This window comes from Xenopus laevis, chromosome 5L (assembly GCF_017654675.1).
Source record: "Xenopus laevis strain J_2021 chromosome 5L, Xenopus_laevis_v10.1, whole genome shotgun sequence".
NCBI lineage: Eukaryota > Metazoa > Chordata > Amphibia > Anura > Pipidae > Xenopus > Xenopus laevis.
Window position 1 is genome coordinate 68,124,903 of NC_054379.1, and position 18,137 is coordinate 68,143,039.

The window sequence follows — 18,137 nt, forward strand, 5'->3', positions numbered from 1 at the left end:
CTGCTCTTGACTATGAGGGATTATAAAGTTTTGAATTCGCTAATTAACATCGTTCGGTATTATGAGTCAAACCAACAAAGCGATCAACTTTTCTCCGTAGTCAGTGTATGTACAGGAGAACGATAATCACCTTTCTTAACTTCTGTAGGTTTTGGTTCAGGCTTCTTGATAGGCACCTCTGTTAAAAATAATACAATTCATTGTTCATTATCAGCAGCATGACCGATAGGGTGTGGTGTTAATATGTGAGATGCAGTTTGTCAAAATCTCCCTTTATCAGTCGGCTCGAGTGCAAAAGCATTTTAAGTTTTTCCATGAAATATCAATTCATCGCAATTCTTTAAAATAAGTCTACCAACTCACACCACCATTGTCTTTTGATATAGGCAGGTTATTTTAGAGAGTGTGATATTCACCTTTCTTTACTTCTGCAGGTTTTGCTTCGGGTTTCTTTACAGGTACCTCTGTTAAAAAATAATATTATTCATGGTTTATTATTCCAACAATACTAACTCCTTCTAGGGTTAATATTGCATGAGGCAACATGTCTATGGAGGCTTTCATTCACCACCTAGGCCATAACATACAGTATCTAGTAGTGATAAGTCTAAAGCAAAGTTCAAGTTGCTTTTGACTTATTACTACTGGAGAGACAATAGGAGATCTAAACAACATTTTTGCAAAAGTGATACAGATGCTCAATGAGCTTATTATGAAAAAAGCCACTTGTGTATCCATTTGCTGTGCCCATGTCATCAGTGTCTATTTTTTTTCTGGTTGTTCTGTTTACCTTTCTTAATGTCCTTTATTGCTGGTTCAGTCTTCTTAACTGGTTCCTCTGTTAAAGAATTGATTGCGTTTTACTGAATTGTTTTCTTTCCAGAACAATAGTAAATGGGCTACTTAAATAGGCTACTGAATGTATTAGGTGATGGTGGGCTGCACTCAGCAAAAAATTTAACAATTTGTACGTATCAACTAAATTTTCCACTGTTTCCTTCAATGCTGTCATGTTTACATTTCTTACAGTGAAAATAGTGTATTAAAGATCTTAAGTTTCATTAAATTAACATAGTATGATCCTAATTAACAACAGCTTTGGCATATTTTATAAATTAAATGTTTCACACAAATCTCAATGGAATTGTGGGTTGGTGATGTCTAGAAATAAATCCAAAACATCATCTAAAATGACATTTTCCTTAAAAAATAAACAGATGACTTTGGGCTAAATTTTTTAAATCACCCTCTATTATTAGATTTGCTTATTACTAAGAGGGATTTTAATGTTTACCATGCATTAGCTAATTAACATCTTTTGGCATTATGAGTTGAAACAACAACGCAATCAACTTTTTTTCATAGTCAGATTATATGAAAGAGAATGATAATCACCTTTCTTAACTTCTGTAGGTTTTGGTTCAGGTTTCTTGATAGGTAATTCTGTTAAAAATTATACAATTCATTATCAGCAGCATGACCAGTAAGCTGTGGTGTTAATATGCATAGGATTTTTAAGAGGTTTAGTCAGGCATTAAAATATTTCCCTTATTAGTTGATGGGTAAGCAAAAGTATGTTTAAAAAACAATCCACTACATTCATTATTATTATAAATCTAACCAACTCCTGCAAGCATTGACCTTTTCATAGGTAGGTTCATAAAGTATGATATTGACCTTTCATTTCTTCTACAAGTTTTGCTACAGGTATCTTTACAGGCACCTCTATAAAAAATTATATTATTTATGGTCTGTCATTCTGCAATACTGACATCTTCTAGGGTTGAAAATACTGTACAATGGGGTCATTGTCATTACCCCAGACTAAAGTGTTAAAGTCAAACTCTATTCTTATTACTTTATATACAGGTAGATAAGATGATATGGACAAGGCCTGGTTGCAGTCTATACCTCCTGTCACTCTCTAGTCAAGGGGCACTGTCTATTCAAATTTGTAAAGAGGACATCACTAGAGCAAACTGCAAACAATAGCTGATTATGTCTCTTTTTGCTCCATGTATACTGCATGATGTTATGTTTATGATCCATTATTTATGACAAGGTTGTGATGTACAGTATTTACTAGTGATAAATCTAAAGCAAAATACAATTGCTTTTTGACTTCATCTCTGGATTAAATGATAATTATATATATAAAATTCAAAATGGTCCAGCACTCCAATAATCTTCAAACAAATGTGTTTATTGAGTCACCACTGGTGTAACCAATGTTGCAGCCCTCATTGGGGCCTTTATCCTTGATATCTATTTATATCAATATAAATATCTATTGATATCAATATATCAATATAAACATATCTTGATATCTATTTATCTATTTATGGGTTACAAAAGTGACTCCAATGAAACCCATGGTCCTAACATTTGCTCATGGAAGCCTTCTACCTGCAAGAACTGCATTTGATTCTCCATGAGCAGTAACCAACTCTGGCATCCTTCACAGATTAAACAGGTAAAGTTAAGCCGCCTACCATCAAATCACTAAGGAAGCATGTAAGCTTCCATGCTGACATAAAGAGCCCTCTAAAGGCATTATTTCTGAGAATCTTAACTCTAAAAGAGGCATGTATAGCCTCTGATGAGTAAGTTTTAGTATATTGGTCAAAGATGAATTCCAACTATAGTAAGCAAAATGTCAATGTAATAATTTAAAAAGCACTAAGTTATATAAAGGTCCATTTATCAACATTCTTATTTAAGTGGTTTTAGAGGATTTTGAAACCATTAATAAACAAACCAACTCTAAGATCACAAATTCCATATAATTTATCATTTAATTTAAAAGATCAATATATAAAAAGAACATGCTTTAAAAAATACAAAAACCTAAAAAAAAAAGCCTGAATTGGCTAAAAAAAACTCCGACCATATCAGCGCAACTCCCATTGATGTTTATGAGATTTTGACTGCTTTTGCTTGGCAAAGTTTTGTATTAAATTTTTTCGCAGTAAAAAAGGTGGTTGTTGTAGGCAGAAGCATGAGCCGAGACCAGGACCTTGGGGATTGTTCTGGGTTTTGGGATACCATACATAACAGTCCCATACCTATGATAAGTTAATTTTATGGTCTTCATATGAAAACTCTTTAAATGGGCATATTTATCAAAGAGTGAAGTTAGAGATCACCACAGTCTGCTAGAGTGAAATTCCACCACTCTCCATTTATTTCTATGGGATTTTTAAAGAGTAATTATCATTGGGTGAAAATGAAAGTTCATCTTTTGATAAATAGGCCTTTCAAAATGCCATAGAAATGAATGTAGAGTGGCAGAATTTCACTCTAGTGGACTGTGGTGATCTCTAACTTCACTCTTTGGTAAATATACAGTACCCCTTTGTGTTATTTCACCAATTGTACTTTACTTGGGGATAAATATAAAAAAAAGTTAGTTTTTTTCATAAAAAAATGGGAAAAAATGATAACGTCTTGTTAAATAATAAAAACAATGTTAAATATTTTGTATACAGTCTTTGAATCTTTAATACAATAGCATTGTTTTGTTTAATTGTACAGTATAGCATTCTTTCTTATAAGTGCATACCTGTGGATGCACTGTATATTTTAAAAATGTACCTTGTTCTATTTGTATTGAAACTTCTTCAGGTTTCTCTGCTGGTATTTCCACTGGTATCTCTGTAACTGTTAAAATTAATACAGCATATTTTTTTTTTAAAAAAAACACACCTGCTATTACATATACATATATGTTATATAAATTGACACAATCATAATACTGCAAATACTGCCACAAGGCACAGTTGGCTAAATATAACTATTTATGGATGAATTTGTCCCGTTTTGCTTAAGCGAAAAATGTGTTAATTTCCTGCAAAATTTATGAAATGTCAAAAAATATGCGAAACGGCAAAAAATTAGAGTCAATGGGCATCAAAAATATTTTGAGATGCGTCAATTTCACCGCCCGCGAGAACTTTTTATAAACGCTGATTTTGTCCAAATGCATTAAAGTCAATGGGTGTCTGAATAATTTTGACGAGCAAAAGTTTTAAGGCAAGACTATTGAGACGCAGGCCAAAATTTTTTCAACGCAAATTCGTGCCTGCCGAATTTATTCACCCATCACTAAATATAAGATATTTTATGTTTATAACATGTAAACATAAACACACTGTATAGTATAAAATATAACATATTCATACTAAAAATATACCACAGATATTATGTTGCAAGTGCTAGAGGGGAAAAAAACATGATGGTGGAGGAAAAGTTGGACAAGTTTTTTCTCAAAATATTTTCTACAATTGTAGAATAACAATCACGTTTTGTTCCCCCTCATTAAAATTTATAAATTAGCCACCCCTTCTACAAATTCTTATCGTACAATATATATGTTATTTTGTACTTATGGATGTAGTAACTGACATTTGTACCAATAGTGAAGTACATTGATAGTGGTGGTACACATATTTACTATATAATGGCACACAACCATTATTATAGTGTCAGTACTTTTATATTAAAAACAGACTCTGGTTTGTCCCACAGCATTTCCACTGGTATTTTTAAAAATACATTGTTATACACACATGTAGGGGCAGATTTATTTTCAAAGTGAAAAAAACTTCAAAATTTGGATAGGATAGTCAAAGGATTTTTAAGATTGTACGATCATACTATGTACGTACTTCGAAACGAAAGATTCGAACGATTTAATCATACGATCTTACGATTTTACAAAAAAATCCTTCGACTTCTCAAAACTTCTCAAAAAAATAGCTTCTAGGAGGCCCCCATAGGCTAGCATAGCAATTCACCAGGTTTAAGATGGTGAAGTGTCGAAATCTACGTTTTTTAAAGAGACAGTACTTTGATTATGGAATGGTCTAATAGTCTAAGCATTTTCACTTCGAATTGAAGTCGAAGTCGAATTTGGCCTATTCGATGGTCGAAGTACCCAGAAATTACTTCGAAATTCAAAGTTTTTGAATTCGAATATTCACTTCAAATTCACTTCGACCCTTAATAAATGTGCTACATAGTCTATACTTATGTACACAGCAGGGAAAACAAGTATTGAACATGTCAATGGTTTTCTCAGTAAATATGTTTCTAATGGGGCTATTGACATAAAATATACATGATGTTGGTAACAACCCAAGTAATCCACACAACAATCCATCTTTATATCCTTTCTCTGAAACCAATTGAGCGTTTCCTTGGCTGTGTGTTTGGGATCACTGTCTTGCTGAAATGTCAACCCTCAGTACATCTTCAGCATCCTGGTAGATGGCAGCAGATTCTTATCAAGAATGCTCCAGTATATTTCTCCATTCATCCTTCATTATATGAAGTTTGCCTTAACTATATGCTGAAAAACAACCCTACACCATGATGTTCCCACCTCCAAACTTCACTGTTGGTATGGTGTTTTTGGGGTGATTTGCAGTGCCATTGTTTTGGGGTGATGTTCAGTGCTCTTTCTGCCTGGACCCCTCTGCCAACATTGTGGACTCCCCCTTGGTGTAAAAAGGTGAGCACATGGTGAAAGGTGGCAGCAACAAGCTGCCTCAGTTAGTGGAGGGGTCAGGATTCCCCCTGAGGCTGAGCCAACAGGTGGGTCCGGGAACTCTGACTCACAGTGAAGAAAATAAGTGATTTAGCACATTTGCCTTTTCTGTACCTGTTACCACCATACTGGTACCATTATTTAAAGGAGTAACACTCCCAACCAGTGTCTTTTTTCTATTATATACTAAAAAAAACTTTTGGGTTGGTCTTAGTATCTGTCGCAATGCATTCCTCTTAGATGCTGTTACTGAATGTAAATTTTAATCTAACACACAGTAATGGGTTCCAGTGTGGGACTGAGTTTTAACCTATTTTGGCTAATTAAATTGGATGTATATTTATAAATATGTATTTATACAATTAATCGACAAATGGGTATTAATTTATGAATTCACCAATATTTATGGAATTGTACTCTTTATAATGAATTAAAAAATGTGTGGCACTTAGGGGCAGATTTATCAAGGGTCGAAGTGAATTCGAGGGAATTTTCAAGTAAAAAAATTCGAAATTTGAAGTAATTTTTTGGATGCTTCGACCATCGAATATGCTACTACAACTTCGACTTCGAATTTGATTCAAAGTAAAAATACTTTGATTATTTGACCATTTGATAATCGAAGTACTGTCTCTTTAAAAAACTTCGACTTCAATACTTTGCCAAATTAAACCTGCTGAAGTGCTATGTTAGCCTATGGAGACCTTCTAGAGCATTTTTCTAAGTTTTTTGAAGTCGAAGAAAAATCGTTCGATCAATGGATTTCATTGTTTGATGGAACGATTTTAATTTGACCGCAAATGGCCAAGTTCGACTTTGATATTCGAAGTTGAAGTATTCCAATTTGATGGTCGAATTTCGAAGCTTTTTCTACTTCGAAACTCGACCCTTGATAAATTTGCCCCTAAGTGTGATGATTTTTAAGGGATGTTGAAAACATTTAATCTTGTACATGAAATGCGGTGGACATAAAGTAAATGACCCTAGGGACAATTATGTATGTGTGTATATATATATATATATATATATATATATATATATATATATATATATATATATATATATATATATATATATATACATACATATATATATATATATATATATATATATATATATATATAAAATATATATACTTTTATATATATATATATATATATTATTTTGTTATATTGTATTTGGATATTGTTTTACCAAAAACTTTTGCAAGTAGGGTTCTGTGATTTCATTTTTACTATGTAACCATTGTTTGTTAATTTTTTGTTACCACTCTTTCCTATAAATTAATGTAGTGCAAACTTGAAGGTAGCTTTAAAGTGGAAGAAACCAGAAGTGTTGGTGGGTATGGCATATTACACCAGTGGGTGTGGTTTATAATTCTGGACAGGGCACACATATCACCCCTCCACTTTTTTACACCAATTCAAGCACTGCTTGTGCGATACAGTATATGTGCTTTTACTGTGCTTTTATGTGGCTTTGCTTGTGAATTCTAAAATGTGTACACAGAAGAGATTCTGTGTAAATAATGTTCATTCAAATGTTTTAAGTTTTTTCACTATCTCTACAGCTGAAAACAGCGGCCTTTTTACATATCTCATGTATGCACAGAAAAAGGTTTCATATGTTTTTGTAAATTGTATACAAAAATTGTAATAATACTGAAAAAAGTTGACTAATAATCCAATAATCTAGTTCCATTTTCTAGGACATTTGACTTGAAAAATCTGTTCCAGGTATCTCATTTATTCTTTAGTAGATTGATCTGAGCTAATTATGGGTATTAAAGGAACAGTAACACAAAATAATAAAAGTGTTTTAAAATAATTAATGTAGGGGCACATTTACTTAGGGTCGAATATTGAGGGTTAATTAACCCTCGATATTCGACTGTCTAAATTAAATCCTTCGACTTCGAATATTGAAGTCAAAGGATTTAGCGCTATTCAATTTTAATCCATCGATCAAACGATTTTCCTTCGATCAGAAATTTACTAGAAAGCCTATGGGGACCTTATTACAATTTTTGATACCAAAATATTTTAAGATGCATTTAATAATATCTATAAAAAGTGATTTGTCATGAAAAAAACTGTTGTATACTGAATAATCAGTTGTGTCCACATGAATAAAAATATGTATTTAAAAATTAAATGACAATAAAAAATGTTCTGAATGCCTCTAATTCAGATTGATCCCCTAGGAAAGAGCATCCATGGTTCAATTCAATAAATACCGCAATCAACATTGATATTGACTAAAATAAATAAACTAAAAATACATAAAAAGTAATAATAAGGGGCAATACTGAACTCTAACTTGCTTATGTAATTTAGGGGGAAAGAGAAACTACGTAGCACGTGGCTAAAAAATGTTTTACTTCCTTGTTTGTGTGACAAAAAGTCACATGATTTTTTGGATTCAGATTCAATTCTGCCAGGGTTGGACAAAACCCCTCCAGCGCTCACCCAAGCCGCTGATCTCCCTCCCCCGACGTACTGGAGGTAGGTTTAATTTACGCACACTCTGGGGGAGCATTTGGTGGCGGCCCCTGTAGAGTGGTGTTGAGGCATGGGGGGGCCCTAGGGTGGCAGCTCCAGTGGGCCCTGCACCCACCAGTCCGACCTTGGATTCAGCTGAATCCTGCTGAGAAAGGCATAATTTTTACAGTTACAATGAAAGCAAACATCTGGTTGATTGTTTCCATGGGTTTTTGCCAGGTGCAAATTTGTCCAGTGTTGATTCACAAGCAAAAATATATAGGGCCACATTTACTTACCTCGAGTGAAGGAATAGAATAAAAAATACTTCGAATTTTGAAATTTTTTTTGGCTACTTCGACCATCGAATTGGCTACTTCGACTTTTGACTAGGACTTCGACTTCGAATCGAACGATTCGAACTAAAAATCGTTCAACTATTTGACCATTCGATAGTCGAAGTACTGTCTCTTTAAAAAAAACTTCGACCACCTACTTCGCCACCTAAAACCTACCGAGCATCAATGTTAGCCTATGGGGAAGGTCCCCATGGGCTTTCCTAGCTTTTTTTGATAGAAGGAAAATCGTTCGATCGATGTATTAAAATCCTTCGAATTGTTCGATTCGAAGGATTTAATCATATGATCGAACTATTTTTCCTTCGATCGTACGAACGAAGGAAATGTGGTAAATCCTTTGACTTCGATATTCGAAGTCGAAGGATTTTACTTCGGCGGTCGAATATCGAGGGTTAATTTACCCTTGATATTCGACCCTAAGTAAATGTGCCCCATAATGTTATAAATACACCATTTATTTTATACAATCTTAACACTATTTTCCTGATGTAAATGTATATATATATATAGACAAATACAAGAGGTCCTCTGCACTCAAGAGACATTTGGTGCATACTGCTACTGAAAAATGCCTTACCCTTTAAAATAAGCAGGGATTGTTTGTCCATATATTGCAATATATTTAAGCTGGCCAACTACGTCGAAGTGATCCCATATCTGGCCAGTCCTACGCTCAATTTTCATCTGATTCATTCATTTGGGAGTTTTACTTTGAAAGCAGCTAGTAAGTTGCAGGTAAAACTTAGTCCCTTTGTAAAATGTATAATTAAGCATTTGAATACTTAATGAATCAGACGAAAATTGAGCGTAGGACTGGCCAGATATGGGATGACTTCGACGTAGTTGGCCAGTTTAGGACTGGCCAGATATGGGATGACTTTGGCAAAAAAAATCTGCAATTGCAATTGTGGAATTGCAATCACTGTTTTTTCCCTCAGCCATGAAAATAAGTAAATCAGCCACCACTTCTACATCTTGTTGTACAATGTATAGGTGATTCTGTATTTATGGATGCAGTCACAAGTGATCATAAAATTAGCTTCTCCGGAAAATTCACGAATTACGCGCGAAATTCGCAAAACGGCAATAAATTCACGAAACGCGACGTACTTTAATATCAAAAACAGACTCTTCATATTCTCATATTCTGTATATGTACCATCTAGTTCTTTAAGTTTTTCCATGGCATTTCCATTGGTATTTTTTTAAAAAAACTTTTTACAAATGTCTTGATTTGGAATATTAACTTTAAATCTATGTTTGAAGAATCTGTCTTTTCTGGACAGTCTCACCAACATAGATAAGGTTGCATGGACAGACCAACATGTACACCACAAAGTTGGTATCACAACAGTAATGTCCCCTGATTTAAAACGTTCTATCTGTAACAAGTTTCATTCTTAATAGTCCTCATTCTAGTAATATAACTAATAATGCATGGTTCACACATGAGGAAATTCAAAAGAGACTAGAACATTTTGAAGGGTTACTAAAGGATAGGATACTGGACTTTATAGCAAATCAAAATAACATGGGGCAGATTCACTAATTGGCAAGTTTTCGCCAGTGTCAGCTTCACATCCTTGGCACCACTTTGCCAGGCACAAATGTGTTACAAATACGATAATTCACTAAAATGTCACCCTGGGCATTGAACGCTGGCGACTTTTCGCTAGCATTTCATAGTGAAGATGTGTTAGCTAAAAAAATAGAAGGTTTTGTTGCGGGTGAATAGGCTGTATTCGATTTTTGAATCTATGTAAGATCGAATTCGATCAAATCCGATTCAAAGTAATTTTTTTAAAAAAAAAATAATTTTCAAAGTCCACCAATTGACTCCATATAGGTTCTAGGAGGTCCCCCATAGGCTAAAACAGCAATTCAGAGGTTTTAGATGGCGAATGATTAAACCTGAAGGTTTAAAGAGACAGTACATGATAAATTTCAATATTCAAATGGGATTTGGACTATTCACTAGTTGAAGTACACAAAATAGCTCAACTTTTTTTTTTTAAATGAGTTTATTAATTAATAAATTTTATTAAATTATTTTTTTTACTTCGAATTTTCCCTTTGATCCTTGATAAATCAGCCCCTAAATTGCAGTATGTTGGGAGTTTCCATAACATAGAAGGATCTAGGGCTTTTTCTAGGTAACAAGTTGTCTAATTCCATGCAGTAGAAGATAAGGAAGCAGAGCTGTCCAGCACTCAAACGGAGCCACAAGACCAGAGATATTCAGTTAAAAGATATTTTTATTAGTAGAAAAATTAAAAATATATTTGCATTTCCATCCACCCTACGCTTATCGCACCTTTTAGGGTGCTTAGCTGGGGGTCTGGGGCTGGTGCACCCGGACCACTTTCACTGTATGGTGAGTTACTTTACATTTAATTCTGGAGCACCTTGTTCTCCTCTACACATTTAATTCCAGGCAGTGTCATTCTGTGGCCACTAAAACAAATAAAGTTCTGTCTTGTATAAAAAAGGCATAAACTCAAGGGATGAAAATATAATTATGCCTCTTTATATGTCCCTGGTAAGGCCTCATCTAGAGTATGCAGTGCAGTTTTGGGCTCCACTCCTTATGAGGGATGTAAATGAGCTGGAGAAATGTGCAATTGGATAGAGGAATGGAAGATTTAAATTATGAGGATAGACTGTTAAGGTTGGGTTTTTTTTCTCTGGAAAAAAGGCGCTTGCGAGGTGACATTACACTTTACAAGTATATTAGAGGATATTATAGACAAATAGCAGGGGACCTTTTTAGCCATAAAGAGGATCACCGCACCCGAGGCCACCCCTTCAGACAAGAGGAAAAGAACTTTCATCTAAAGCAATGTAGGGGGTTCTTCAAAGTGAGGACAGCAAGGAATGCACTGCCTGGTGATGTTGTGATGGCTAATTCTGTTAATGCTTTTAAGAGTGGCTTGGATGATTTCTTGAACAGACATAACATCAAAGGCTATTGTGATACTAAATTCTATAGTTAGTATAGATACAGTATGTGTATATATAATTTATGTGAAAGTATGGAGGGGTGTGTGTATCGATGCTGGGTTTTCCTTTTGAGGGGTTGAACTTGATGGAATTTGTCTTTTTTCAACCTGATTTAACTATGTAACTATTGAACTAGGAATTATTTGAAGAGGTTGTACTCTCAGGTCTTAAAGGGGACCGGTCACACAAAAAAATTATTTAAAAGCCTACTTTATCAGATTAGTCAATTAAAAAAACTTTAATTACACTATATCAATTATTTGGATGTTGTTTCATTCAGTCTGTGCACTGATAATTATAGCAAGCAGGCAGGAGCGATTTTGTGGACACTGTTATTAAGGCAAGTCTTGTATGTGCACCAGAATGGGAAACCCCCATGCCCTGGATGAAGAGAATGAGGGGATGTTTGGAAAGCAGTGACTTTTAGGAAATGCTGAATGGAAAGTGAAAGTAATTGTCTGCCCCGCCTCTATGACTAAGGCGTAGAGGAGGTGCAGACAATATTTGATTGACAGCTGAAATTTTTAAATGAGATTACCAGCTATGAATGCTTTAATAAAAAATAGAAATTGGATTTCATGTTTCATTTCAAAAGGACTTTTAGTATACAGATTTTTGTGTCTGGGTGACAGGTCCACTTTAAAGTGAGAATAAAAAAATGTATTAAAATGGATATCTCTATTTAACTATGTGATTAGACTACTAAAGGTAGCCACGTTTAGGAAAAATTAGCACTGTGCACAACCTCTAGAGTGGTACATCCCATCCTTGGGAGGACCTAAAAGGTATATTGTCTAGGTGGAGAACATATTTCTGCTTATACAAGATACTCGGAAACATGTGCTTCCAATCTGTAAACATTGTCTTGAGAAGGGTCATACTGCTGAAGATTTAAGATTTAGGGTTATCCAACACATTCCCCAGTGATTGGGATATATATTTTGGTTCTTTTGCTGTGTAGTTGGTGTTGGGAAAGCCACCCAAATGTAGTTAGGCTGCCAACTGTGTTTAGCCAGCGCTACTTCTCCTTGTTTTTCATTTCTTTTGTGTGCTTGTTCTCAAAGACTGTGTAACAGAATAAACTGCAAGCACTTGCCTTTAAGGAGAGTGATATACATGCATATACACTACCCCTGTTATATTGCAAAACATTTTAACTGTTTTAATATATAGGTGGTAAAATATGACATTGTTATTCTAACATTGATAAAATGTGTTGTTAGAGCTACTGAATTATAATGAAATACAGTAGTCCATTCTATCAGAGCACACAGTCTAAGAATACATGCATTATGATAACTTGGTTTCTTTTTTTTGTTTTTTGTTATTGACCAGGTGGTATATACATGTTTAACTTTATAAGCTCTACATGTTAGTGGTAACTAAGGGGCTGCTTTATTAATGCTCGAGCCTACGATTCCTAAAACCAGATGTGAGTTTCCAAAGCCACTTTTGGTTTCTGCATCCAAATACCTCAGCTTGCTTTTTTTTTTTTTTATCCTGAACACGTTTTTCAAAGAAATAAAAAGCCTGCTCAACTTTTGCTTAAAAATGTATTGCTAATTTATTGCTAATGGAACATTTCACTACCAATCTTAATTGTTTTCCCCTCCACTATTTTACAGCAATTCAACCATTGCTTGTGTGATATATGTGATTTTTTGTGTCTTCCTGGTAAAACTGAGAAGAGTTTCTGTGTAAATAATGTTTATTAAAATAATACCTTTTCGTTCTTCAAGTTTTTCCACTGGTATTTCCACTGGTATCTCTACAACTGAAAACAATAAAGATCTTTTTCTAGATTCAAGTTTATTATATAATGTTTCATATGCTTTTGTAAATACAAAATGAAAATTACAATTGTACTGAAACAAGTTGACTAATAATGTAATAATATAGTTCCATTTTCTAGAACAGTGGACTTGAAAAAGGAACAATAACAAAAAATGCAAGTGTTTACAGTGCATTATGATAACTTGCATTATGATAACTTGGTTTCTTTGTTTTGTCTTTTGTTATTGACCAGGTGGTATATACATGTTTAACTTTATGAGCTATACATGTTAGTGGTAACTAAGGGGCTGCTTTATTTATGCTCGGGCCTACGATTCCTAAAACCAGATGTGAGTTTCCAAAGCCACTTTTGGTTTCTGCATCCAAATACCTCAGCTTGCTTTTTTTTTTTTTTTACCCTGAACACGTTTTTCAAAGAAATAAAAAGCCTGCTCAACTTTTGCTTAAAAATGTATTGCTAATTTATTGCTAATGGAACATTTCACTACCAATCTTAATTGTTTTCCCCTCCACTATTTTACACCAATTCAAGCATTGCTTGTGTGATATATGTGATTTTTTTGTGTCTTCCTGGTAAAACTGAGAAGAGATTCTGTGTAAATGATGTTTATTAAAATAATACCTTTTGGTTCTTCTTCAAGTTTTTCCGCTGGAATTTCCACTGGTATCTCTACAACTGAAAACAATAAAGATCTTTTTCTAGATTCAAGTTTATTATATAATGTTTCATATGCTTTTGTAAATACAAAATGAAAATTACAATTGTACTGAAACAAGTTGACTAATAATGTAATAATATAGTTCCATTTCCTAGAACAGTGGACTTGAAAAAGGAACAATAACACAAAAAATGCAAGTGTTTACAGTGCATTATGATAACTTGGTTTCTTTGTTTTGTCTTTTGTTATTGACCAGGTGGTATATACATGTTTAACTTTATAAGCTATACATGTTAGTGGTAACTAAGGGGCTGCTTTATTAATGCTCGAGCCTACGATTCCTAAAACCAGATGTGAGTTTCCAAAGCCACTTTTGGTTTCTGCATCCAAATACCTCAGCTTGCTTTTTTTTTTTTTTACCCTGAACACGTTTTTCAAAGAAATAAAAAGCCTGCTCAACTTTTGCTTAAAAATGTATTGCTAATTTATTGCTAATGGAGCATTTCACTTCCAATCTTAATTTTTTTCCCCTCCACTATTTTACACCAATTCAAGCATTGCTTGTGTGATATATGTGATTTTTTGTGTCTTCCTGGTAAAACCGAGAAGAGATTCTGTTTAAATAATGTTTATTAAAATAATACCTTTTGGTTCTTCTTCAAGTTTTTCCACTGGTATTTCAACTGGTATCTCTACAACTGAAAACAATAAAGATCTTTCTCTAGATTCAAGTTTATTATATAATGTTTCATATGCTTTTGTAAATACAAAATGAAAATTACAATTGTACTGAAACAAGTTGACTAATAATGTAATAATATAGTTCCATTTGCTAGAACAGTGGACTTGAAAAAGGAACAATAACACAAAAAATGCAAATGTTTACAGTTTACAGTACATAAACGAGTTGCAGCCATTCAAGCTGGAAACAAGGAGAAAAGGCACAGGTTACATAGCAGGTAACAGAAAAGATCTGTAAAATACAATGGTGTATTACAGAGCATATCTTCTATTATCTGTTATCTTCTATGTAACTTGGGCCATTTAGCCCTATTTTGATTTGAAAAGCTAACCCCCATGGCTACACAGCAGCTATGTTTAAAGGGATACTATCAGGGGGAAAAGTGTATCTGTTAATAGTGCTGCTCCAGCAGAATCCTGCATTAAAATACATTTCTCAAAATAGCAAACAGATTTTTTTATATTCAATTTTGAAATCTGACATGTTGCTAGACATATTATCAGTTTCCCAGCTGCCTCCAGTCATGTGACTTGTGCTCTGATAAACTTCAGTCACTCTTTACTGCTGTACTGCAAGTTGTAGTGATATTGCCCCCTCCCTCCCCCCCCCCCAGCAGCCTAGCAACAGAACAATGGGAAGGTAACCAGATAGTAACTCACTAACACAAGATAACAGCTCCCTGGTATATATAAGAACAGCACTCAATAGTAAAACCTAGGTCCCACTGCAACACATTCATTTACATAGCTTAGGAGTAATAACAGCCTGCCAGAAAGCAATTCAATAAAGTGCTGGCTCTTTATGAAAGCACATGACCAGGCAAAATGACCTGTGATGGCTGCCTACACACCAATTTTACGACAAAAAAAAAATACATTCGCTGGTTCAGGAATGAAATTTTGTATTATAGAGTGAATTATTTGCAGTGAAAACAGTGTCATTTAGAAATAAAAACAACATCATAAAAATCATGATAGAATCCCTTTAATGGGTTCGCCTGTGTCTCCCATCGTAGCAAACCTTTACATTGAAGAAGTGGAAAAGAATGCCCTGAGATATGTTGATGGCATTTGGGTCAAAATTAAAGCAAATGAGGTTCCAGCCTTCACAAACCATATCAACTCGGTAGACTAAGATATCAAGTTAACATGGGAGGATGGACTGCACAATAGTTATCAAAGATGGGGGGAATCTGGAGATTGAAGTATACAGGAAACCCACCCATACTGATCAGTATTTACTGTTTGACTTATACCACCCTCTGGACATAAACGAGGTTATAAGAGCATCTCATAGGAGCTCTGGAGACTAGGCCTTTGTCAAAACAAAATCAAGGTCAAGCAAAAACATCAGGCCATCAAACAGATGGGAAGGGCATAACAAGTGAAGCCACAGTCATTCCATATGTGGAACAAAGCAACACTCTGAGACAGAAGGTATTTAACATTTATTGAAGCTGATACTTGTTTCAATTCATCATAATGACTGCCTTGAACAGTGGAATAACCTAAGCTTGGGCGAATTTGACCCATTTAGTTTCGCCAAAAATTCACCACTGGCCAAATGTCTCCAACGCCCATTAAAGTCTATGGGTGTCAAAAAAAAGTTCACACGCAGCGCCATAAAAGTATATGTACGTCATTTCCAAGTCGAAATTACGCAAAAAACTTTACCCATCCCTATTTGGTAGTGCACTTCCTTTTCCTACCTGGAGTGAGAGTTGTTAGGAGCAGTTCAGGCAGCAGGAACAGTATTGCTGGGACACGTGCACAGATCTCGATGGAGGGCCAGAGAGTGGAGGCCCTGTTAAAACAGCTCCACACTGAAGCTACGATCTGGGGAAGCGTTTGGCTGCAGAGTCAGATCTAGCAGGCCACCCCACAGGCACCTTCCCCTCCTAGCCCGAAACAATCCAGAAGAACCCGCCCGCCTACCAGATTGAGCCCCTTGACTTTACCAGCACGGAGGGACAGTGTGAGCACAGGTAGGCAGCAGGGTACAGCAGTCTGGGGCAGCTCTGGGGAGGCTGGCTGCATGCAGGACAGAACCGGAGCAAGTGGAAGCCGAGAAGTAGGAGGCAGAAGGGGAGCGGTGGGCGGAAACAGGACCCAGGGGATGTTTCAGCTGGCCCCCAGAACCAGCGACTGCAGAGGGGTACAACAGGCCAAAGAGGCCATGTTAGTGGCTCTGCCATAGGCAAGGGGGGTTGCGGGACATCCCCATCAGGATGCCCAGCAGGCATAGGCGGGCAGTAGTGAGGAGCCGGACCTCAGAAGTTGCAGCTTCGCCACCCCGGAGGGTAGCCAGTTTTCTGAAGAGGAGGAGGCCATATCTATAGCAGCCAGTGGTGGGAGCTTTTCCTCGGCTCCTACTGTGGATGGCCCTCATCACAGCACACCTAGGAGCACCAGGAACAGAGAGGATTTGTGGGACCCATTGGCATCAGCTGTCCAGGATCCCCCACTGGGCTGGCAAGGTGGTGAGTGTGGGGATGTTTTAGCTTAACCCAATGTAACAGGGAATGTTGGGACTACTGTTAGGACAAAAAAAGGTCCCTTATCCAGGGAGGACATGGCTCGCCAGCAGCGACATGAGTACATGCTTCAGAGGCATCAGGACAGGGACAAGCAGGATCTGCCATGGGTGGTATATCCCAATCAGTTAGCGCACCGGCAGCAACAGTCCCCTCCCCATCGGTTGCGGTAACGGTAACAGCTAGCTTAAAAGGAGGTCCCGGGGAAAAAGAGAAGGCAGTAGTGCAAGAGGTTTCTGATTTCGCAAAATGCTCTACGTATGTTTGCTTTGAGGGCCCCCTAGGGAAACATGTGAAAATGGAAGTGAAGAAAAAAGTGTGGAAAGGGGAGTATGTAGAGATATTTTCCTTGCTCCCACTGGAAAGGTTCAATCTGGATATATTGGATAAGAAAGAAGAAAAAAAGAAGGAAGAGGAGGAAAAACGGCGGTACTGATTAATCCCCTGAACTTTCAGCAACTGGTTGCAGGCCTTTGTAATATTCGCTAGTGTGGTTGGGGAAAAGTCCTCGCAGAGCTGCCAAGGTTTATTCTGTTATCTGGATAGCATTTTTGAAGCCCATCAGGTTTTAGGGGGGAACGCCTGGTTGAGGTATATGATGAGCAGTTCAGGCAGAAAAAAGCAGTATGCCCAGCTATCCAGTGGGACAACAGGGACGTGTGCCTTTGGCTTAAACTCATGTGCCCTAATAGGCCCAACAGTAACCCCTTTCCAGGAGGAGCTGGGTCAACGGGTACTCTCCCCACCCCCCCAGTAGGACCACGAAAGGGGTATTGCTTTCACTTGAATGAAGGAAATTGCAAGTGGTCAGAGAACTGTAGGTTCTGCCACGAGTGCTTGGGATGTGGGGGCCAACACCCAGTCAGAAAATGCTTCAAAAAGGGCAGAGTTGGCAGTAGGGCATTAGACCTTGCGGGTAAAGGACACATTGCCGAGAGGGTGGCCGCGATGCAACCTTTTCTAAGGCTATATAGAGACAGGCGAGTGGCTAAACTTTTGGAGTGAGGCTTTTTGGAGGGATT

The 18,137-nt window shown here is 36.3% G+C and overlaps 1 protein-coding gene across 50 annotated transcripts in view; it reads right to left on the bottom strand.

Annotated features, from left to right (window-relative positions):
* The window catches only part of trdn.L (triadin L homeolog), a 374,840-nt gene that overhangs the window by 111,645 nt on the left and 245,058 nt on the right, over window positions 1–18,137 (bottom strand). For 47 of the 50 annotated variants that reach the window (XM_041562894.1, XM_041562885.1, XM_041562883.1 and 44 more), the window contains 8 exons: window positions 14,485–14,538; window positions 13,804–13,857; window positions 13,111–13,161; window positions 3,595–3,660; window positions 1,396–1,443; window positions 791–838; window positions 417–464; window positions 131–178 (listed from right to left, as the gene is read on the bottom strand). In XM_041562894.1, the coding sequence (XP_041418828.1) occupies window positions 131–178; window positions 417–464; window positions 791–838; window positions 1,396–1,443; window positions 3,595–3,660; window positions 13,111–13,161; window positions 13,804–13,857; window positions 14,485–14,538 (417 nt within the window). The remainder of the gene's footprint in view (window positions 1–130; window positions 179–416; window positions 465–790; window positions 839–1,395; window positions 1,444–3,594; window positions 3,661–13,110; window positions 13,162–13,803; window positions 13,858–14,484; window positions 14,539–18,137) is intronic. The other 3 variants (XM_041562896.1, XM_041562897.1, XM_041562858.1) reach the window with 3 other exon arrangements.